We start from the raw sequence: 23,857 nt of genomic DNA, 5'->3' as shown, positions 1-23,857 counted from the left end.
TGGAAAGATAAATTTACCGATTGCTGTGTCCGACTCCGACGGCTCTTGGTGATGAAATCATCAGCTCGCGCCCAGATAAGGCTGGATCATCAGTCGGCTAAATCAAAACTTATCGAAATGAGGGGCTAAATCTTGATGGGATGGATATTATTAGGAGCTGGGCGCAGTCAGTTCGACAGGATATATGTCCAGAAATACCAAGAGGGGCTAAAGAGATCAAAGTAAAGCTGGGAAATACATATGTGGGCAAATGTTTGCTAGTTAGCCGTCGTTAGCTCGACAGGTAACTTAACGTTAGGCAATCTGGTTTAAGTCAGTGTTATAATCAAAGAAATCCAAAGTACTTAAACACTTGATTCACAAATCGGTTATTTAATACGACAATTTAGACAGGTATGTTAAATCAACTAATAGAAATTATAAAAAGTGATTAAAGTTTGACAGGCCTCTGGAGGTAACGTTATAGTTTTCAGGTAACTTAGAACGCTATACTTAAGGGGATATATCCATTTTAAAGGGGCTAAAGGAGCATATCCTCAATAAATACCAATTAAAATGGGGGTTAACTGGATCAGAATAGAAACACACGGTTGTGGCGGCTTTGTCATGGCTCTGGCAGCTGTGATGATCTTCTGCTTTGTTATTGGAGTCACTGGTCAAGATGGACAGGCCATGACAGCAGAGGAAAAGTCCAAAATCAGGTGAGTTTAACTGCATGTGCTGGTATGACGTGCTTTTACATGGTTATTTTGATGATTTATGCTAGTTCACTACTATTTGGTATGTGCACATATAAGATTGTATATTTCATATTTGACTGACTCCAACCTATTAGGCAAACATTGTTGTTATATACTCAAATTGTGAATGCCTAAGGGTGATGGCACACTGTAATGCTTTATGTGAGGGTAAACATTACATGTATACTTTAATTCCCTGTCATTTTGGTTTTGTCTGACACTGACACTAATTATGTTAGTAAACCAATTACTTGTTCATGTTGTTGTAATTCATACATGACCTCATTGTTTTCAGTGGTTTTGTCTTGTGCTCTGCTTGAACTGGAGATGATTGCTTCAGACACAAAGCACAAAGAGATAGTTAAAGGCATAGTGTACCCAAATATGAAAATTCTGTCTTCATTTACTCACCCTCAAGTTGTTCCAAACCTGTATGAGCTTCTTTCTTCTGCTGAACACAAAAGAAGATATTTTGAAGAATATGGCTTAGCAAACATGAAAGTCATTGGGGCCCATCAACTGTTTGCTTGCTGCTTTTGTATTCAGCAGGAGAAAGAAACTCATACAGGAACTATTCCTTTAGCCTCCTCCAATGTCTCGCGATCGCAACCAGTCTCAGTCAGCATCAAGACAAGACATTGAGGAGGATGCTAAATTGCAAGTGGATTTGATATCTCAAACGGTTTGGCCATGGTGAGGCAACACATTTATGGTGGGGAAAAAAACAGGAAGTGTTATAACTTCTGCATACATTGAATGATTTCAAATAAAACTTCAGCAGCGTGTTTGCTGTAGGAGGCTGATCACATGATTTTGACTATTGTGAGTCAAAATCATCAAAATCTATGATGTGAAATTCATATACATTTATATGACTTGTGGCCCCAGCTGCTGCACTAAATGTGCCGTATATATATATATATATATATATATATATATATATATATATATATATATATATATATATATATATATATATATACACACACACATACATATTACATACATACATACATACACCTGCTTTAAATGTATATTGCCCACCTTCCAGTTTCCCTAGAGCCACAGTGGTGGTGGTACCAGGGGTTGCTCTCTCTTGTCTCTTGCTCTACAATGCTTTATTTGTTTGCTAAACACACAGTAAAAACAGTAATATTGTAAAATATTACAATAAAAAAAGTGACAAATTTTACAAAAGAAGTGTAAAATTTCAAAATGTTATTTAATCCTGTGGCAAACCTAAATTTTCAGCTGCCATTAATTCAATTTTAAGTAATAATAATAATAATAATAGATTTTATTTATAATGCACTTTTCATTCCGAAGAATCTCAAAGTGCAACAAAGGGGGGGGGGGGATAACAACAAAAAATGAATAACAAGTAAAAATATAGAATACTACAAACAATCAACCAACACAGAAAACAGAACAGAAAACAGAGCTGATGGTGAACAGAAACAGAACTGATGGTGAACAGAAAACAGCTGATGGTGGAAGTCTCTGTTAGCTCCGCAGCACACTGTGGTCCACTCCATGTTTCAGATTTCTCCCAGCGGCAGTGTCCCGATGACATCGCCGAGGCAGGACAGCTGAAGACCAGATGATGGGTCTTCATGACGATTCAAATCGATTCAAACGATGGGGATCGCCGCAGCACCATGCAGGAGGCAGAACATTTTTTCGGGCACTTCTGTGGACACACCGGGGTCGGCGCAGAAGTCCAAGCCGCTCCACCGCCGCAATGCAAGACGGAATAGCGGCGCAGCCGAGAAGCGGAACATCCCAACATCATGCCGGACGCCGATTACGATGGCCCAGATGACGCTAGCCCGGTGCAAACTTCAGCCACCATGCAGCTTAAGCCCAAGGGAGACCACCAGTGAGCAGTTGCGACGAGAAACATCAAATGTCCACCAAACCAGAACCAACCAACCGCAGCAATTCAAACGTAAACATTAGAAGTGGTGGAAAACGGCGAAACGAGGAACAACGTCCTCTCAGTGGCTGCCAGCAATCAGCAACAGCCCCAATTGTAGCTCTGACTGTTAGACTAGTCACAAACATAAGGAAATAAAATAAAATCTAAATCTAATAGTACATTAACATGATCATTTGTGGGTGGAGAAGCGGCGAACAGACGACGCCAGCGTCCTCTCCCCCACGTTGCCTAGCCCATAAGTGTCACATTATTCTTCAGAAATCATTCTAATATGATGGTTTGCTGCTTGAGAATATTTCTCCATATTCTTGTTGTTATTTGTATTATTAATGTTGAAACCAGTTGCTGCTTAACATTTTTGTGGATATTTTTTTTCACAATTCTTTGATGAATAGATGGTTCAAAAGAATAGCATTTATTTGAGAGAAATCTTTTGTAACATTATAAATGTCTTTAACTTTAACTTTTGATCTGTTTAATGCATTCGTTTTGAATAAAGTAAAAAAAGACCCTAAACTATTAAGCTATATATGTGCATAAACACACACACACACACACACACACACACACACACACACACACACACACACACACACACACACACACACACACACACACACACACACACACACAATCACATATAGCAGTGAGATAATGTATATAAAAAAAAATCTAATGTGGATTAGGAAGGCATACCTTAAAACGTGAATGTTGGTGACTTCTGCAACAGTTAACACAGCAGTTGAATTTAGTTTCTTTAGTTTTTTTCCCAGTGCGATATGAAAGAGGACATGCTGTTTGCTCAACTTTGTTTGTTTGTTTTTTTTAGGGACCAGATTCTTGAGATGTTTGATCACGCCTATAACAGTTATATGGTGAGTGTAAATACCCAGATCCCACTGTCAATAATTCAAAACATTTCTTTCTGAACATTCAGATTTTTATTTATTTTTTGCTTGTATTTTTTTGTAGCTAAATAATTGCTATTAGAGGCCATCTTCTTACTTTTAGTATTCCTCTATTTCATTTGTTATGGAAAGAACATGTTATTGCTAAAGAAAATGTGTAATTCTTTCTTTTGTCCTCTGTCAGGACTATGCCTACCCAGCAGATGAGTTGATGCCCCTCAGCTGTAAAGGGAGGGTAAGAGGGCTGGAACCCAATCGAGGGGACATTGATGACTCTCTGGGAAAGTGAGTCGAGCTCACAATGATTCTGTCAAAATGATAAATACATTTTAAGTCCATTTTTCATTTACATTTGCCACACATGAGCCTTATAATATGATACTTTAGATTCTCAAAATATGACTGAAAACTATATATATGTACTATATTGAGTTCCAAAGATTGATTTAAAAATTGACATTTGAAACAGTTTTTTTTTTAATTCTTTGGAATAATAAAGTCGGCATGAAACAAGTTGCAATCGTATTGAAATGGCTTGTCGGACAAGAAAATATGTAGGGCAGGACTTGATTTTGTCCATTGGGAATAGATTGGATGGTTGTGGATTGCTATTGCTGTGATCTCATGTGAGTGATAGAGAAGAGAAGACATGTCGCTGCTAGAGCGAGTTATTTGGATTAACGAGGGCATGCGATTTTAAAAGAAATAATGATGTGTACCTAAATCATTTATGATAAATACTGAAATATTCCATTTTGATTTAATGGTGAGTTTAACAACAACCTCTCTTTCTCTTTACAGGTTCTCTCTAACATTAATAGATAGTTTAGATACCCTTGTGGTGAGTTAAATCTTATCTGATTTGATGGAAGTAAAAACAAAATGAATGTAATGAAAGACACTATTAATGGTTGCTTTTAAACTGTTGTTTCATGTGTTTTGAGCAGTTGTTAAACAAACTGGATGAGTTTGAGGAGGCTGTGAAGATGACAGTGAGAGATGTCAAACTGGACAATGACATAGTTGTCTCTGTCTTTGAAACCAATATCCGTGTGCTGGGGTACGGATCATGATGGTTCTCTAGCTTTGGATATGTTTATCTTTGTTTTTATAACACTTATAATAATTTATAATACTATAATTTAATTTAAAAGTTAATCAGAAATATATACATAATATAAGGTTTTCAGGCTATATTCTCATGCTCCCATTAAACTTCACATCTTTGACAAATCCTCTCTCTGTTCTTCCAGTGGCTTGTTGGGTGCACATGTGATGGCAGTTGTTCTAAAGCAGCGTGGAGAGAGGATGCAGTCGTACGGAGATGAACTGCTACATATGGCCAAAGAACTGGGTTACCGCCTCCTGCCTGCCTTTAACACCACCAGTGGCCTTCCTTATCCTCGGGTAACTCCGCCATTGTTGACTGATGGTTGAATAATTTGATCTTTCTTTGTATTTGCAGCACTTAAAAGGGGTAAACCTGGGCTGTCTATCGACCTTAAATATGGTAGCGCCATATTTAATATTTCACAGGGATGAAAACGAGGCTTAGAATCGAAGATGCTCATACTTTTTTTAAAGAGTTATTTCAGCCAAAAATGAAAATTCTGTCATTAATTACTTATCCTAATATCGTTCGACACCCGTAAGACCTCTGTTTATCTTCGGAACACAAATGAAGATATTGTTGAAATCCGATGGCTCAGACAGTCCTTCATTGCCACCAATGTCATTTCCTCTCTCAAGACCCATAAAAGGCACTAAAGACGTCGTTACAAAGCCCATCTCACTACAGTGATTCTACAATAATTTATGAAGTGACGAGAATAGTTTTTGTGCGCAAAAAACTAAATAATGACTTATATAGTGATGGGCCAATTTCAAAACAAAGTGTTGAACGTTATGAATGTATCGATTCATGATTCGGATCGCTAATGTCACGTGATTTCATCAGTTTGGCAGTTTGACATGCGATCCGAATCATTAATCAATACGCTGATTCATAGCGGTTAAAAACTTTGTTTTGAAATCAGCCCATCACTATTGAAGTCGTTTTTTTGCATACAAAAACTATTAATAATTAACTTAAATTATTGTAGCCTTTTATGGGTCTTAAAAGAGGAAATGACATTGGTGTCAATGAAAGACTTTCTTAGCCATCGGATTTCAACAAAAATATCTTTGTTTGTGTTCTGAAGATGAACAGGAGGTCTTACAGATGTCGAACAACATTAGGGTAAGTAATTAATGACAGAATTTTCATTTTTGGGTGAACCAACCCTTTAATCTGATTATTCAGCTGAAGAAAAGTATTTCCAAAAAGACAAAAACTCCATAAAACAGTTGTGAGTTTTGTCTAGATTACATGATCTAGGACCTTTATACAGTGTTTACCATTGTAAAGACTACGTCCTACATGACTAGAGAAAAATGGCTGTGGCATTCCCTTTTCTTAAACTCCATTACCCATAATGCACCTTTAATTTTGGTACCTCCCCTCTGTCAATTTACCAGTCCATTGTAAAAATGCTGAATTACGATCTGCAGGTTTACTAAAATCCCTAAGGAGGTCAAAAATCACATGGTTAATTTACATATATTTCCAACATTGTAACAATAAAAAGCTCGAAGCTGGTTGAAAATCAACTAACTTATCCTTTAATTTGGGTCAAATGCTTTGCTTATATATTGCGGTCTCAAAATCAAAATATACAAACAAACTAATAGCAATAAAAGATTTGTATGCTAATTAAAATGACAACAACAAAAAAAGTATTTAAGGGAAATATGTGTAATCACTATACAAAAAAATTGGTAATCATTTTGGAGTGAAATATTATATGGATCCAATTGCACCATGTGCATCTTTGGCTTTTTGAATTCCTGAAAACAGTTTGTTGTTTCAATGTGCAGTGTGTGTGTGTATATATGTATATATATATATATATATATATATATATATATATATATATATATATATATATATATATATATATATATATATATATATATATATATATATATATATATATATATATATATATATATAATATATTTTAGGCATTTTAATTTTGTTCTTCAGGTAAACTTGCGCTATGGAGTCGTCAACCCCCTTTCTCGTACAGGCACTGAGTCAGACACTTGCACTGCTTGCGCAGGGACCATGATTTTGGAGTTTGCAGCTCTCAGTCGAATGTCTGGGGACACGATATTTGAGGTAAATTTCCAGGAAGGAATTTTTTTTTTTTTTTACCAATAAAAGATCAAAACCCAGACAGTGTGTGCTAAGAAGGTTTTTCAACCTGCATCTATGAAGGAACACGCTAGGAAAGCTATGGACGTCCTCTGGGAAAAGAGGCAAAGAGGAAGTGACCTTGTCGGCACTGTGATCAACATCCACAATGGAGACTGGGTTCGCAGGGGTAAGGCCCCTTCTGTTGTTGTTACTTGTTTTGCACAGTAAAAAAACACCCCATTCATCCACTTTAACACATCTACTGTGGCTCTAATAGAGACGATATTCACATCGGTACCTGCTCTGCTTCTCATGACAGATAGCGGTGTTGGCGCTGGAATCGACTCTTATTATGAATACTTGATGAAAGCTTATATTCTTCTCGGTGACAAGGTGTACCTTGAGAGATTCAACACTGTAAGGACTCTTTATTCTCCAGAAATAATCAAACCTCTATTAGTCAAACAGAGCTTGTTTTATTTCATCTATTATCTGCCCATGTGACTTTGTCTTTGTCTATGGTGACAGCACTACAGTGCCATTATGAAGTACATCAGCCAACCTCCTCTTCTGCTCAATGTGCACATGCACAACCCCACCGTCAATGTGCGCAGCTGGATGGATTCCTTGCTCGCCTTCTTTCCTGGACTACAGGTTCACTTTTTCATCCTCTTTATTTTATGTTGCCTGAGGAAATAAGATGTTTTATAAATTACATGACCGGTCTGCTGCAATAGACTAATGTTTACAGAGTAAAAATTGACTACTGGCTTTATTTAGTTTTTTTAAAATAGGAATTACATCATTAGGGCCCGAGCGCACTAGTCTATTATTATAATTCTCCAAAATAAATCACATTTTTGAGGGCCTAAACATGCTCAAATTCATGAAACCTTGCCCATGCGTCAGAAGAGAAGTAATGACATTTTTTGTCTAATATGGGTTTCAGAATTAGGTGTGGCAAAATGGCTGAATAGCGCCACCTACAAAATTCATCAAGCGCCATTCACGCTACGTTTCGCATACAAGTAGGAAATTCGTTAGACACGTAAAAGCCCAATACCAACAAAAAAGACCCTGGGTGTAAATCTAAAACCCTACAGAAAATTTAGATATTTTGAATTTTCTCAGCAAATTTTTGCAGTTTCTGCCATTTCCAGACATTGTACTTTAACAAACTCCTCCTGGAGATTTAATCAGATCAACATCATATTTGGCCAGTCTAATCTAATGGTCATAGAGATGTTAAATTGTGAAAATCTTGAGTTTTCCCTGATGGCCATGTCTGTGGTGGTCTGACAAAATTTGACGTTTTGTTGGCGTAACTCTGCCATACACTGTCCAATCTGCCCTAAACTTCACATGTTTGATAAGAGTCTTGGCCTGAAGGCACATACCTGCCAATATTCAGTTATAGTCAATGCACCACCTGTTGGCAGCAGGAAGTGTGGGGAAAATTAACTGAATAGTAGTTTGCCGTTTCATCAGCAGAAGCCAGCTTCAGGTCTCACAAGGAGTTTGTAGGCCATGCTCCCTCTCTACAGATTTCATAGATACAATTTCTCAACAGTTATTCTCTTTTCAAGGTCTAGCCAAGTCACTACTGCAGGCTGAATTATTCTGATTGGTTAAGAGAAAATATATAGTCAAAATAAATGTCCACACGTTGTCAGTTAATCAGATTTACGTGTCCATAGATTACTTGTTGATGTTTTCACCCCAGAATTAGGCACATAATGACCTTCCAGGTCTGGAGCAGGTGCCAGCTTGTCCAAAACATCCCGTCACTCGCCCTAGGATGCCAGTTGTACAGCTCCTGATCTGTGAATACTAGCACACATACACAGGAGTTGATTACGCTCCAGTCCTGACCAGAAGGTTTCCCAAAACATACTGATAATGTGCTTTCTCTCAGTGAGAGGTACAGACAGTATTCACCATAATGCTTTAGTGTTTCAGTAAAAATCAATATTAAAATGAATAAAATATATGAAATGAAAGACAAATCCATATTTCATCTCTGGAAGCTGGGCTAAGTGAGCAAGCTGCACCAGATCCTCAGTCACTCCTCAGAGACTAAATACAAACTTTAGAAAACATATATGAAGAAACAAACAATCAGTGGTTCTATTGATTTAATATCATAACTGGACAGAATCAATACAAAATCATTATAATATAGGAGGATAAATATTTATTATTGCTTGGATTATAAATGTAATTAGGATATATATATATATAATAATAATAATAATAATAATAATAATAAATTTTATTTATAATGCACTTTATATTAAACAAAATCTCAAAGTGCTACAGAATTTAAAAACAAAAACAAAACAATCAACAACAATAAATAAATAAAACCGAAAAATAAAATAAAATAAATTAAACAAGTAGCAAGTCAATTAAAAGTCAATTAAAAGCTCTGCTAAAAAGGTGGGTTTTAAGACCACGCTTAAAAGTATCTATAGTCTGTGGAGTCCGCAGGTGGTCAGGGAGAGCATTCCACAGACTGAGGGCTGAAGAGCAGAAGGCCCGATCCCCCATAGTACGGAGATTGGCTGTGGGAGTTTTGAGGCGATACAGCGAAACAGAGCGGAGGTTACGAGTGGCTGTTTGTGTGGTGAGGAGTTCCTTGAGATAGGAGGGAGCATCACCATGGATGCACTGGTGGGTAAGGAGAGAGATCTTGTACTCGATCCTGAACGACACAGGAAGCCAGTGGAGTGATTTTAGAATGGGGGTGATATGGTCGTATTTGCGCACCCTCATGAGGATCCTAGCAGCGCTGTTCTGAATACACTGCAGCCTCTGGAGATTTTTGCTAGGGATGCCAATAAGGAGCGCATTGCAGTAGTCCAGCCTGGAGGAGATAAAGGCATGGACAAGCTTCTCCGCATCAGCCAGCGATAGAATGGGACGAAGTTTGGCAATGTTTCTGAGGTGGAAGAAGGAGGTCTTACACAGGTGTTTGATGTGCGCTTCAAAAGTAAGCTGTGATTCCATTCTGACCCCCAGATTCGTGACTGAAGTGGAAAGAGGAATGACCTGATCAGAGAAAGCAATGCTGGTGATAACGGACTTCTGGACCTGAAGTGGAGTGCCGACTAGGATAGCTTCAGTTTTGGAGCTGTTTAGCTGCAGAAAGTTTTGCTTCATCCACGCCTTTATCTCATCCAGGCAAGTGATCAAAGTGGATGGTGTGAGGTCAGCAGAGGGAGATGAACTTGTCCTAAAGTAAAGTTGAGTGTCATCAGCATAGCAGTGAAAAGAAATCCCATGCCGGTTGATGAGACGGCCAAGGGGGAGCATGTAGAGTATGAACAGGGTGGGTCCGAGCACAGAGCCTTGAGGGACACCGCAGGTGACATTGTGTGACAGGGATGTAGCTTCTCCTAACGCAACATATTCAGTTCTCCCAGTGAGATAAGAAGAAAACCAGTTGTGGACCGAGTCAGAGAGACCAATGGTGGAATGTAAACGGTGAAGGAGGATGTTATGGTCAACTGTATCGAAAGCTGCAGTTAAGTCCAGGAGGATGAGAAGGGATGGGGAACCAGCATCTGCCGCCATCAAAAGATCGTTTGTGACCCTGACCAAAGCTGTTTCTGTGCTGTGTCCTGAGCGGAAACCAGACTGAAATTTCTCATAAAGATGGTTATGCTCCAAATGGACCTGAAGCTGTGCAGCAACAACTTTTTCCAGCACCTTAGAGAGGTATGGGAGGTTGGAGATGGGCCTGTAGTTGTCATTAACATCTGGGTCTAAAGTAGGTTTTTTCAGAAGTGGTCTGATGATAGCAGTTTTAAGAGATGAAGGAACATGGCCAGCCTGGAGGGAATTATTAATAATCTTGGTAATGAATGGACTATATATATAAATATATATAAATATATATATATACATACACACATACATACACACATACATACAAATACATGTATAGGTATTTTGAAGCGGCAGTGGATTTCAGAATCCACACTTTCACTGTTAACTAAAACGAATACAATTCAAATAAATTTCAATAAATTCAGCAATTTAAATAAATAAAAATCTAAATTTAAGATGAAAAATTTGAACTTAAGAAATTAAACACATTATCATGTTGCTTTTAAATATAAGTAGTACAATTATTAAAAATAAAAGTGGTGTATATAATTAAAACTAAATACGGGTAAACACTTAATGAAATACTTTTAATAAACGACTTTTTCATTGTCGTACATTTATATTTATGCTCAGTAAATATTCTCTGTACTAATCCATGAGCTGGCATGTGGACTGCAAAGAGAAAATCACAAATAGGTAATTTTGCAGTGAACATTTTAATTAAATATACCAAAATATCTTTCAGGTTTTGAGAGGAGACTTGAAACCTGCCATAGAGACACATGAGATGCTGTACCAAGTGACTAAACAGCACAATTTTCTCCCTGAGGTAATTAACGAACGACTGCATTTACACAATCACTTAAACCTAAATATCCTCAATCTACAGAGATCACAGCCTAATTTGTTGTATTTTTTAATACTAATCCTGCATATATCTTTGCCTACAATTGATCTGTTGTCTAATAGGCCTTTACCTCTGAGTTCAGAGTTCACTGGGGGCAGCACCCGTTGAGACCAGAATTTGCTGAGAGCACATATTTCCTTTACAAAGTAAGTATGCCACCTGATAACAGTTGAATACAGCAGTTGAAGAAGAATTCCTTTACTAATGCTAGCAACCAACAGTGAAGAGATTTATCCATTGTCAATGTGAACAGAGCTTAAGGGTCACAGGTGACTTGCACTGTCTTGTCAAACTAGTTATTTTGTCTGTCTTCAGTGTTATTAAATAACATTTTCCACCTCATTCCTAGGCCACGGGTGATCCGTACTACCTAAAAGTGGGCCAATCTATAGTGGAGAAGCTGAATGCTCACGCTCGAGTCCCCTGCGGCTTCGCTGCCGTACAGGATGTGAGGACAGGAACGCATGAGGACAGGTGGGAGCCCTATTAGTCGTCTTTATCTGGATTCATTTTAAAGTGGTTATACTGTAGTTGTACAATTATTTGTGGTTGTTTATCTCAAGGATGGATTCCTTCTTCCTGGCTGAGATGTTTAAGTATCTCTACCTGCTCTTCTCAGAAAAGAGTCAGTTGCCTATAGACATTGATGACTATATTTTCACTACTGAGGCTCATTTGCTCCCAGTGTCTCTATCAACGACAAAGCCCTCCTGCCATACCAACAACACAGTAAGAGCTCAACTTTTTCTACAAATGGCACGGTCTAGAACATAATTTGGGAGTCAGTCATAGGAATAAGTTCTTATGGATCCATAAAATCCTATAAGGATTCTATTTGTTACATAGGGTATGTTTACACCTGGTCACTTAATGCGTTTTCTCTAATCGGATGGCTATTAAATTGTGAAAAGTCCAGTAAATGCCCTCTGAGAGTGCTTTTGAGATGGGTTTAAATTTGATTGCTCAAACCACTTCAAGAGGTGGTCTTAGAAGCATTCCCAAGTGTGCACAAGTTGGTGTTGCTTTCACATTCACTCAAATCACGAAACAGTTTGAATGCAGCCAAACTCAGACCACTTCCCTCCTTGAGGTAATCTAGGGTTCGGTAACCACCGGGGTCCGCATGGCGGCTTTCACATTACTAATTTTTCATGTGAACTGTGCCCCACCTGGAACTAAGCTGCTATTGTGAAAATGACCAACGACCCTGTTTAAACCTGGTATTAAGATGCATTTCGGTCGATCGGATCACAAGTGGACAATGCTAAATACTGGTGTGAATGGGCTCTAAAATATTTTGAGCTTGTCCACTTTCGACCATTTCCAGAGGTAGTCGAAAATGCATTTGATCGGATTGCTTCCGTAGTCTAGATACTCATGTAGTCGAATGCGCTCGAACAACTATTTTTCCGTCGTCTTCCGTTTCATATCTAAATTGCGCAAGCTTATTTTGTGCACTAGATCGAAAGATCTGAAAAAAAGCCTATACATTTCACCACCCATAGACAGAAGAGGTTGAAAGTGGACAAAAGACATATTACATGCTCTTTCTCCTATTGTGGTCTTTGATCTTGAAACTAGCTGATGATAAATAAAATACAGCTCATATCTGTTGCTTTCGTTGACGGGAATTCCGTTAAATTTCCATATAGCGCAGGACTTGAAGATAGGATTTATATTTGTTTTGCGGTGTAAATGGAACCGTTTTAACAAATCAGATAGATATGTGATCAGTAAAAACGCAAAAAGTTAGTAGGTGTAAACAGGCCCATAGACTTTTGTTTTAAAGATTTCTAAAATGTGAATGTGAATTTCTCTTTTGTATACAATAGCCTTTTTCCAGCTAAATTTATAAGAAAATGGAAATATTGGAAATAAAAATTAGGAAATGGGAGCATAATATTGACAATAAAAATTAAACTTGTTGCAACCAGGGAAGCCACAGTTGCACTTTTTTAAAATTATAAATATTTAATAAATAATAATAATAAAATAACTTGCACCTTAGACAACAAATGCTGTCATGTTATCTTGCATTCTGAAGCCTAATGTCCGGTAATGCAATTGTGTGAGACTGGTCTGGGAGGTAATTATACAAAAGTATTTTGATGACAGACTTTGGCTCAGGCATTTCAGAATGACAAACTACATTTGAGATTAGTCTTTTATCAAATCACATGATCTTTTGAGGCAATGTCACATGAGTTCACATCGAGGAATACATTTAGTAAAACTTCTTCCATTATAAGATTAATAGCATCTTGGAATTTCCATCCTTTTTTTTTTTCTTTTCTTTTTTTGCTATATCCGAAAATTTGCATTAACATGTCAATGGAAACATAGCTAAACAGTCACAACATCATTGTGTATCTTTCAGGAACCTCAAGCTCATGAAGATGATTTGTTTTCATATTCGTGCCCCAGTGCTCAAACCCTGTTCCCTAACAACCCCACCTTCGCCAAAACTATCAGGGACAGTTATAAATACCTCAATGGCGTGGGAAGAGCCCAGCAAGCCTCAGCTGTCAGGTGAGTCATATGCTACAGGTTTAGCATAGAGCAGCATAATGAAAAGGGTCTAACTTCTCTTTTTCTTTAACACAGGGGGATTGAACTGCCTCTTCATGACACTGGCCTGGAGCCAGTCGAGTTTCTGAAAAGCATGGGTATCTCTCTGACGCCTCTCACTGAGCTGATCTCTGCAAGCCGAGGATTGGCATCTCAGGTGAATCTGCAAGAATGATAGATTTCAGTAGACCAACTAGTTATTTTAGTATTATTTATACATGGTTTGTGTTCAGGGAAAGAGGAGACAAGAACCGATGAACGTTAAACATAATGACTAAAACAAACAACAAAACGAAAGTAAAGGGGCAGCCCCTCACGGACGACTGCCGCATAAACTAAAACAAAACAATGACAGTCCAGGCGGGGTCCTGTCTTGTCCATCATGGTTGTCCCTCCTTTTATCCTTCCAGAATGCGTCTGTGGGACTTAAGACCGGTGTGGCGCACATTAGCACTCACTCCGTTCCCATGACTCTTAGCCTTACCCTGCATGTCACAGTATACTATTGTAGCATTTATTAATGTTATATCTACATATATATATGTGTGTGTGTGTGTGTGTGTAACATACATACTAAACATATACATTTTATATATATAGATATATACATTTTTTGTTTTGTACTTCAGCATTATCTCAATTAAATCAAATATTTTTTAATTAGTCTATTAATCATAGACTTCTGGACAATCTGTGATTTTTATCCCTCTGGTATGTAAGTTAATTAATTTATCTGTCTCTTTTTCAATAGGACTCACAGAAGGGTGTGTACAAGCTGAAGCTGGTTGCTGAGGTGAGTCAAACCCCTGAGCATGAGGAAGTGATGCCACTGATTGTGCAGCTCATTTCCCCTCCATTTTTGGGTCGAACAGTCCTTACGGCTGGTCCTGCAAAATTTGGAGTGGATCTTACCAAACAAGAGCATGGGGTAAGCAACCCAATGCAAACTTCTTGACCTCACTAGGGACACGTCATTCATTTAACATTATTTAATTATTGTCTCCTCTCTGACTTTCTCAAAGGTGAAAGGTAGCATTGTGAAGAGTGTTCCTTATACGGCGTGTGGTTACATTGAGAATGCAGTAGAGCTGCAGGGACACATAGCGCTGGCATTAAGAGGAGAGTGCATGTTTGCTGCTAAAGCTCGACGCCTGCAGGAAGCAGGAGCCATCGGAGTCATCTTCATTGGTGAGATCTAGTGTAATATTACTTCTTCTCTGCACTGTCTTAGAATCTGGACTCTTAGGTTTTGAATGTTCTCATAGATCACAGAGAGGGGAGCAGCAGTTCTGAGACGCCACTGTTTCAGATGGTTGGAGATGGAGAACCTACAGATGACATCACAGTTCCCCTGGTGTTCCTCTTCAGCAAGGAGGGCGCGACACTCACTGCCGCTCTGCAAGAACATCACAATGTGGACGTTCTCCTGCTCCCCAAAGAGAAACAACTGGGAAAAGGTATTTGATCAGACTAAAACTCCTGAATATGGATTACACATACTCTTCATTTGTTGATTTCTGAAAAATTGCTAGCAACAATGTGATTTTTATATATTTGCATTTAGATTTTTTTAAACAGAAGTATTGTGATTGTATCATTACAGTTTAAAATAACTTTTTTTATTTTAATATAGTATATGGCAACGCTGAATTTTCAGCAGCCATTACTCCGGTCTTCAGTGTCACATGATCCTTCAAAAATCACTAATTTGCTGCTTAATTATTGTCAGTTATTATTGCTGCTCAATTATTAATAATGGTTATTATATATAAATAACTTTTGTAACATTATAAATGTCTTTACGTTTTACTTGAGATCAATTAAATGTCCTTCCTGAATTAAAGTATTAATTTAAATTATTACATGTAAATGTTATTAATTTAATTATCTTTTCTTTTTTCATATTACACACACACACACACACACACACACACGATTTATATAAAATATATCAAGTAGTATTTTTTTTTTTTTTAAATAAAGAGTTCAGATGCAAAAGCCTCTAAAAGCCACTTTGGTCAAAAATGAGATGTCGATACTGAGTGCATATAATACAAGTTCATAAAATATTTTCACTTCAAACCCACTAAATCCCAGCCTCAGCCCATTCAGAAGTACTCAGGTAGAAACCTATTCATGGAAGCCTGACAAAAATGCTTATTTCAAAGAAAAACATCAGACTGATTTAGAGGCTTTTGCATCTGAAGTCTTCAAATTGTATTCTTTACAATTAAATTCATCCACCATTATTCACAAACCATTTGCTAAATAACACATGTATTTTGTCTTGTATATCTTGTACAGGTTTTGGTTTGTGTTTTTGTACATAGTTCCTGTTCACTCCAATTTCAAGTTTGTTTGATTTATTTTTTTATTTCCTTGTAGAAAAACCTGAGAAGTTAAATATTAAGTTCCGTCTTGCTAAGGAAGGCGAGCTTACTGAGGGTGAGACAGAGACAACTACCATCCAGCTGGTCCTGGAGCAAAGCGAGACCAGCACTGAGGCCACGTCGTTGACTGAGGATAACCAGGAGACTTGCACCTTTCTGCAGAAAGACCCTAAGAACAGTCCCTGACAGTGGGATCATCCGCGACCACGTTCCCTTTGCAGAACGCAGGGCTATTGCTTCCTGTCACTGACCTCTGATCAGAAAAGGCAGGCTTTGCTATGGTGAATATTTATGCTAAGCCTGGACTGTACCATCTGATCCTCACGGGGGGATTAGAAATCGCCCTCTGTTAAGACGGTCTTATCTTGCGTAGTTGGAACTATATTGATCTGCACAGAGATGTTGCGAAGCTTTTTGTCTCTCTGATATGGTGGTAGTTGCAATCGATTCTTCTCAATTGTCTACATTTGAAAAGCAATCAATGTTTTGGATTTAAAGAGGTGTACAAGATGTTCTCTCACAAAAATGTATGTGAATCAGACCTTATTTGAATGTTTTCCTTTGTCTTTCTTTTACAGCAGATAACAGGTTCTCAGTCCTGTGAGTTTTTCTTTTTTTTTTTTGTCTTCAAAATTGAAGTGGCTTGAAGTCTTCAGGAAATCCTTAAACATAGGGCTTCCATGACCAACCCCTCCGACACACACACCCCCCCACCCCCAAAAAACAGTGTTGTAGTCATTACAGAAGATGTTTATATGAGGGAGAATGATACAGTATGACATAGTTTACCATGTTTTCAGTACAGAAACATCAGGGAAATCAGTGACCTATGACTTGAACATGTTTGTATGTGTGTTTGAAAGGCATGTACAGTGCCTTCATCATTAAGTCACAGATTGTGTGCATTTCATCATGTGCCAATACTAAATCTGCGTGCATGGGCGCCTACATGCGTCCTTCCTGTATGCATTGACTGGTCAAGGAAGATTTTTGAGAGAGCTGGCCTTTCCTCTACCACAAAACATGCGTTGTAATGCGTGTGTCATAAAGGCCCAGGACACAGACAGATTATATAGTGATATTATAGTGTTCAAAGAGAATTATATTTAATGGGTACGGTGTCTTAGCAGGGTGATAATGACAATATAGATATGACAACCACCACTGTCCCACATGCAATCACATTGGAGATTATTGCTTTCTATAAATCACTGTCTTAGAATATTTAAAATGCATCATAATTATTAAAGTAGCTTTTGCATTGAATGTTCATTGTGATGCAAGTTTGTCTCGCACAGCCATAACGTAGCTCAGACTCTATAGTCAATTAAAATAAGAGTATTAAACGTTAATTGTTCAATACAATCTTTTTCTTCATAGCATGTGGAGAACGGTTATATCAGCCCAAAACCTTTCCATTTCAAGTCTTAATTACAATGCACATCTTGTGTTATGTTGCTGATGGCTGTTCTCAAAAGGATGTCAACCTGTGTACCTCTTGTTTCACAAAGGGCTTATGACTGATTTACTTCATTGTGTGGGCATAATACAGATCAGTTGGGATTATATTTATTTCTTAAGATATTTTCTATACAATACTTGAGATGATGTTTGTTATCGAGGGCCAAAGTGATGAATATATTCTGTTGCTGAGACGGAATGAGATTTTTATAGTGTCTTTTTAATAGCTGTTTTTGTATTGACTGATGAAATGTTAGTACTTGCCATTAAAATCAAGTTATGGCCCTACTGTCTCATTTTTGTAATCTTTATAATAATATAAAATTCTCTCTCTCTCTCTCTCTCTCTCTCTCTCTCTCTCTCTAGGTCCTTCTCAAAAAATTAGCATATGTAATAAAAGGTCATTATTTTCCATAATGTAATGAATCTAAAATATGAGTTTAATTTTTATCATTTCACACCAGCTGAAATATTTCAGGTCTTTTATTGTTTTAATACTGATGATTTTGGCATACAGCTCATGAAAACCCAAAATTCCTATCTCAAAAAATTAGCATATCATGAAAAGGTTCTCTAAACGAGCTATTAACCTAATCATCTGAATCAACTAATGAACTCTAAACACCTGCAAAAAGATTCCTGAGGCTTTTAAAAACTCCCAGCCTGGTTCATTACTCAAAACCGCAATCATGGGTAAGACTGCCGACCCGACCCTGTCCAGAAGGCCATCGTTGACACCCTCAAGCGAGAGGGTAAGACACAGAAAGAAATTTCTGAACGAATAGGCTGTTCCCAGAGTGCTGTATCAAGGCACCTCAGTGGGAAGTCTGTGGGAAGCAAAAAGTGTGGCAAAAAACGCTGCACAACAAGAAGAGGGGACCGGACCCTGAGGAAGATTGTGGAGAAGGACCGATTCCAGACCTTGGGGGACCTGCGGAAGCAGTGGACTGAGTCTGGAATAGAAACATCCAGAGCCACCGTGCACAGGCGTGTGCAGGAAATGGGCTAGAGGTGCTGCATTCCCCAGGTCAAGCCACTTTTGGGCTACAGAGAATCAGGACTGGACTGTTGCTCAGTGGTCCAAAGTACTTTTTTCGGATGGAAGCAAATGTTGCATGTCATTCGGGAAAAAAAGGTGCCAGAGTCTGGAGGAAGACTGGGGAGAAGGAAATGCCAAAAAGTCCAGTGTCAAGTACCCACAGTCAGTGATGGTCTGGGGTGCCATGTCAGCTGCTGGTGTTGGTCCACTGTGTTTTATCAAGGGCAGGGTCAATGCAGCTAGCTATCAGGAGATTTTGGAGCACTTCATGCTTTCATCTGCTGAAAAGCTTTATGGAGATTTCGTTTTTCAGCACGACCTGGCACCTGCTCACAGTGCCAAAACCACTGGTAAATGGTTTACTGCCCATGGTAATACTGTGCTCAGTTGGCCTGCCAACTCCCCTAACCTGAACCCCATAGAGAATCTGTGGGATATTGTGAAGAGAAAGTTGAGAGACGCAAGACCCAACACTCTGGATGAGCTTAAGGCCGCTATCGACGCATCCTGGGCCTCCATAACACCTCAGCAGTGCCACAGGCTGATCGCCTCCATGCCACGCCGCATTCAAGCAGTCATTTCTGAAATGTGCTAATTTTTTGAGATAGGAATTTTGGGTTTTCATGAGCTGTATGCCAAAATCATCAGTATTAAAACAATAAAAGACCTGAAATATTTCAGTTGGTGTGCAATGAATCTAAAATATATGAAAGTTTAATTTTTATCATTACATTATGGAAAATAATGAACTTTTATCACATTTGCAATTCCTTTGAGAAGGACCTATATATATATATTGAAAGGGGATTCTGAAATCCACTGCTGCTTCAATATGCCTGTATATATTTATATCCTAATTAACTTCATAATCAAAACTTTAATCAATATTTATCTTCCTTTATTATTATAATGATTCTTCCCAGTTATGATTTTGCTTTTAGTTTCTTGTTTTCTAAACTGTATATTTGGTCTCTGAGGAGTGACTGAGGGTCTGGCCTAGGGATGTGTCGTGTCACAAAACACTTGCAATAAGGTCGTGTGTTTGGATTTTTGAGGGACCACATATCTCTCACATGTCAGGAGTGCAGTGACAGCGTTTGCTAACTTTGCCTGGCTTCCAGAGATGAAATATGGATTTGTCTTTCATTTAATTTATTATATTTTATTCCTTTTATATTTCCTTTTATTTAAACACTAAAGTCGAGATGAATTTTGCCTGTACTATTGTGTGTCCCTCTTACTGAGAAAAAGCACGTTATCAGTATGTTTAGAACTGGAGCTTAATCAGCTCCAACCTTGGAGAGACTGTGTATCTGTGTATGTGCGCAATATTCTATGTTACAGATCAGTGTTGAGAATGGTGTTCAATGGGCACCCTAAGAGAGTTGGACTTGTTGTTCTGGGTTAGCTGGCACCTGCTCCAGACCTGGAAGGTCACTACGGGCCTAATTCAGGGGTGAAAGCATCAAAAAGGGACACGTCTATGGAAACGTGCATCAGATTAACTGACATGAAGCCAATCAGAACCGTCCACATTGCAGTAATGATGTGGATAATACCTTGAAAACGGTATAACTATTGGGACAATTGTATGTACGATAGGCCGAGGCAACGAGACGGTGAGAGAGGGAGCGCGGCCTACGAACTCCTTGTGAGACTTGAAGCTGGCTTCTGCTTTTGAAACTGCAAACTATTTTTAAGTACATTTTTCTTTTGAATAATTGCAATCCTAACTCTTTGTCTTCATTTCTTCACTACTGGTCCTGGGTCATAAGCTGTTAACCCCTAACAATATATATATATATATATATATATATATATATATATATATATATATATATATATATATATATATATATATATATATATATATATATATATATATATATATATATATATATATAATATACAGTACATAGACCAAGCAGGCATAACATTATGATCACCTTTCTAATATTATGTTGGTCCCCCTTTTGCTGCCAACAGTCCTGGTCTGTCGAGTGGTCAACCACCAGGAATACTGTTTCCATGAAAAGGTGCCATGTGTTCCCCGGGTAAGCAACGCTCACCCGGCCATACATATGATGTAAAATAAAACATCAGGCCAGGCCACCTTCTTCCATTGCTCCGTGTTCCGATGCTCACGTGCCCACTGTTGGCGTTTTCAAAGGTGGGGTCAGCATGGGCACCCTGACTGATCTGTGGCTATGCAGCCCCATACACAACAAACTGAGATGCACTTTGTATTTTGACACCTTTCTATCAGAACTAGCATTATATTAACTTCTTGAGCAATTTGAGCTATACCTCTTCTGTATGATCAGACCACATGGGCCAGTCTTTGCTCCCTAATAAGTGCATCAATGCGCCTTGGCCAAACATGACCCTGGCTGTTACCACCGTTACCACCACCACCATAAGACTAAAATCTGTATTACATTAGCCTAGTAGGTACAGCTGTTAGGGGCTGATTAATTATTTAAAGATTTTTTTTATGTAGTTATGTTAAAAGATGGAGTTCAAAATTATTTGCTAAATCACAGATAAAATTTGTATCGTCGTTAAATCTGAAATATGCTTTGAATAAAAAATGTGCTTTTGCAGTTGGTACTACCAAAAATTATCAACAGGGGACGCCATTTAGCAAAGCCTCAGCCCTCAGGCCTCCCCTGCGCCCTCTACTGGGCATTCTCTAAGTCTGGCTCAATCCACAGGTGAGTGTACTCTACATATCTCTTTCCATGTATCGAATAACATTTAAATTTAACCTCACTCAGTTAGATACCATAGCATGTTCATGGAAATTATACATTTGTATGCCTCATTATAATTTAGAGTTACACTTGGTCAGGCTATTAATTTTCTATGTCTTGAATCTATTTGGTTTGCAGTGACTCATACTTCTAAAAATACAAAAAAGTCTCACATTCATTGTTACATCTGATTTCACCCGTCTTGAAGGTTTAAAGGTTTAAAGAAGAAAAAAATCAATGTACCTTTATGTATATTTCCCTGTTGTAATAATAATCTTTTTTTTTAATCTGTAATTTTTTGTCTTATTTTTTTTCTCTTAAATTTTTTTTGTATACACACACACACACACACACACACACACACACACACACACACACATATATATATATATATATATATATATATATATATATATAAATGAATAGCCTTGTCAAATGACTATCTTTTTATGGTGGAAAAGGTGACGTTTGCTAGAAGGATCTGAGTGAACGATCTGTAAGCAATGTAATTATATTTGTCCTGTGTCGGCCACCGTATGGGGGACCCAATTTGTCACTACACCGGGGCCCTTTTCCGATTCAAAGTTAGTAAAGAACAGTTCAAATCCCCGGATGTGTCCTTGATCCGCCCCTTTAATCAAGGATGCATCCAGAGGCGACTTGTGTGGATTGAACCAGCCAGGTATCCCAGAATGCATCTCGCACCAACCAACAAGCATCAATAGCAGATGAGAAACCTAATGTAATTTTAAAATTAAATTGTAAAAAAATTATTTAGAAAAAAAAGTTACCTGGTTGCCTTAACATTGAAATTAAAATATTGAGTTAATTTAATTAACATTTTTTGAGATTCGAAAATCTTTATTAAAAGATTATTAAAAGATTTTGTAAGCATATTGGGTAATTGTGTGTGTTTTATTTCTGATGACGCAGTGAAACATGTCAAATAGTGCTATTTTCATGAATTATAAAAACACATAAAAAAATATGTGGTTCAGATACAATAATATTTTGAACAAATTTCCTTCATTGTATCAACTCAAATTTTTAATTTCAGTAAACTCTAAATTTTAAGGCAACCAGGTTACTTACTTTTTTAAGTTAAACCAACAAAAAACAATATTTTTTTTTTTTACAGTGTACTGTCACAAAATGTAATTTTAAGACTTTTCTGGCGAGAATTTGTTTAAAGCTCAAATCTGTGGTTTATTTATAAAAAGAGCTTCTATTTGAACATTTTATGGCGTTTTCGGAGATGTGACTATACCAAGGATGCAAGTCAGAAGTTCGCGTAGGCCTTCTTGGTATTGAGAAATGACCCGGGAATATATGGAGACTTGTCTGTTGGTACATCAGTGACAGAACATTTATAATGCTTTTTGTTGTTGTTTGTCACAGACAATGTAGATATCTCCAGCTACTACAAAACAAAAATGGTGGAATTCTGTGGCAGGAGCCTATCGGAGCCTATCTGTTCTAGATGCTATGGCAGATCGTCACCAGTCATGGGCCTTCTCCCTATGTAAGAGTAGATTTATTTTTACCATTATAGGCTGGTTGTTTACACACACTGGACACACTTCTTGGATCAAACCGTCTGAAAGAAAAAAATATTTTTTATTTTACCCATTAAAACTTAGGCCTACTTTAAAATTGATTACATTTGACTAAAATAGGTTACTATAATGTTAATGTCAATTTCCCATTGTGACAACTTATAGTGTGAAAATATTGTTATACTGAAAAACTCCTTTATTTTGTTATTAATAGAATGTGTTCCCTCACCTGAGAGAATAAGCACCGACGTCAGCGTCATTGCGTCACGAGCTCACTCATCCTCCCGCTGCTGCATGTAGCTGTCCTAATCTCTCCTGTAGCGTGTCTATCAGTGGAGGTCCTCCTTCTCCTCCTCCCTCCTGCCGCAATCTATCTCCTCTATCTATAGCTCTGTACCACACGGATAGCGGCTTAACGCTCTTCTTGAGTTGACGCTTTCATCCTTAATCGGAACGGTTTGTCTCTCTCAGTCGTGTACGTCCATCCGACCCACACAGACAAGGGAATGACACTCCGGAGCTTTTATCTGCTGTCCTGGACTTGAGAAGCGCAGCGAAGGATGTTGTTTTCCCGGAGTCGGACCGCACGGGGAGGCCGGGCCTCCCTCCTCCTACCCGGGGTCTTGATCTGCGTAATCCTTGCCGCCGTCGATGCGAGTAACGTTACTCCGGGTAAGTGTCTGTTTGTCTGTCTGCCTGGTGGTAGCACAGAAGTTTTAGTGAGCTAGTATAGGAATATTAGATAT

At 38.1% G+C, this 23,857-nt stretch overlaps 2 protein-coding genes and 1 long non-coding RNA gene across 3 annotated transcripts in view; 2 read left to right on the top strand and 1 right to left on the bottom strand.

Moving 5' to 3' along the window:
• Positions 1-33: 33 nt before the first annotated feature.
• On the top strand, positions 34-18,048 carry si:ch211-282j22.3 (ER degradation-enhancing alpha-mannosidase-like protein 3). Its single transcript, XM_067424773.1, has 20 exons — positions 34-701; positions 3,509-3,554; positions 3,772-3,872; positions 4,389-4,428; positions 4,535-4,647; positions 4,841-4,994; positions 6,673-6,807; positions 6,907-7,012; positions 7,145-7,242; positions 7,354-7,479; positions 11,183-11,266; positions 11,407-11,490; positions 11,694-11,818; positions 11,908-12,073; positions 13,722-13,873; positions 13,949-14,069; positions 14,664-14,840; positions 14,935-15,100; positions 15,178-15,369; positions 16,298-18,048. The coding sequence occupies exons 1-20, from the start codon at positions 556-558 to the stop codon at positions 16,486-16,488; spliced, it is 2,523 nt and encodes an 840-aa protein (XP_067280874.1). The 5' UTR covers positions 34-555; the 3' UTR covers positions 16,489-18,048.
• On the bottom strand, positions 7,486-23,481 carry LOC137047177 (uncharacterized). The gene is made up of 3 exons (XR_010899164.1): positions 23,341-23,481; positions 23,100-23,152; positions 7,486-8,655 (listed from the first exon to the last, which is right to left on the bottom strand). It is a non-coding gene; the product is annotated as an uncharacterized lncRNA (long non-coding RNA).
• The window catches only part of npdc1a (neural proliferation, differentiation and control, 1a), a 31,964-nt gene continuing 31,547 nt past the window's right edge, over positions 23,441-23,857 (top strand). The window contains exon 1 of the mRNA XM_067424774.1: positions 23,441-23,783. Coding sequence (XP_067280875.1) covers positions 23,672-23,783 — 112 coding nt within the window. The 5' untranslated portion in view covers positions 23,441-23,671. The remainder of the gene's footprint in view (positions 23,784-23,857) is intronic.

This window comes from Pseudorasbora parva, chromosome 18 (assembly GCF_024679245.1).
Source record: "Pseudorasbora parva isolate DD20220531a chromosome 18, ASM2467924v1, whole genome shotgun sequence".
NCBI lineage: Eukaryota > Metazoa > Chordata > Actinopteri > Cypriniformes > Gobionidae > Pseudorasbora > Pseudorasbora parva.
The sequence above is the reverse complement of the archived record's forward strand: the minus strand, read 5'-3'. Positions and strand labels throughout refer to the sequence as shown.

Coding starts and splice junctions, on each gene's coding strand:
- si:ch211-282j22.3 (XM_067424773.1), top strand. CDS start 556: ATGGGGGTTAACTGGATCAGAATAGAAACACACGGTTGTGGCGGCTTT. Junction 4,995..6,672: donor GTGGCCTTCCTTATCCTCGG/GTAACTCCGCCA, acceptor TTTGTTCTTCAG/GTAAACTTGCGCTATGGAGT. Junction 13,874..13,948: donor CAGCAAGCCTCAGCTGTCAG/GTGAGTCATATG, acceptor TCTTTAACACAG/GGGGATTGAACTGCCTCTTC.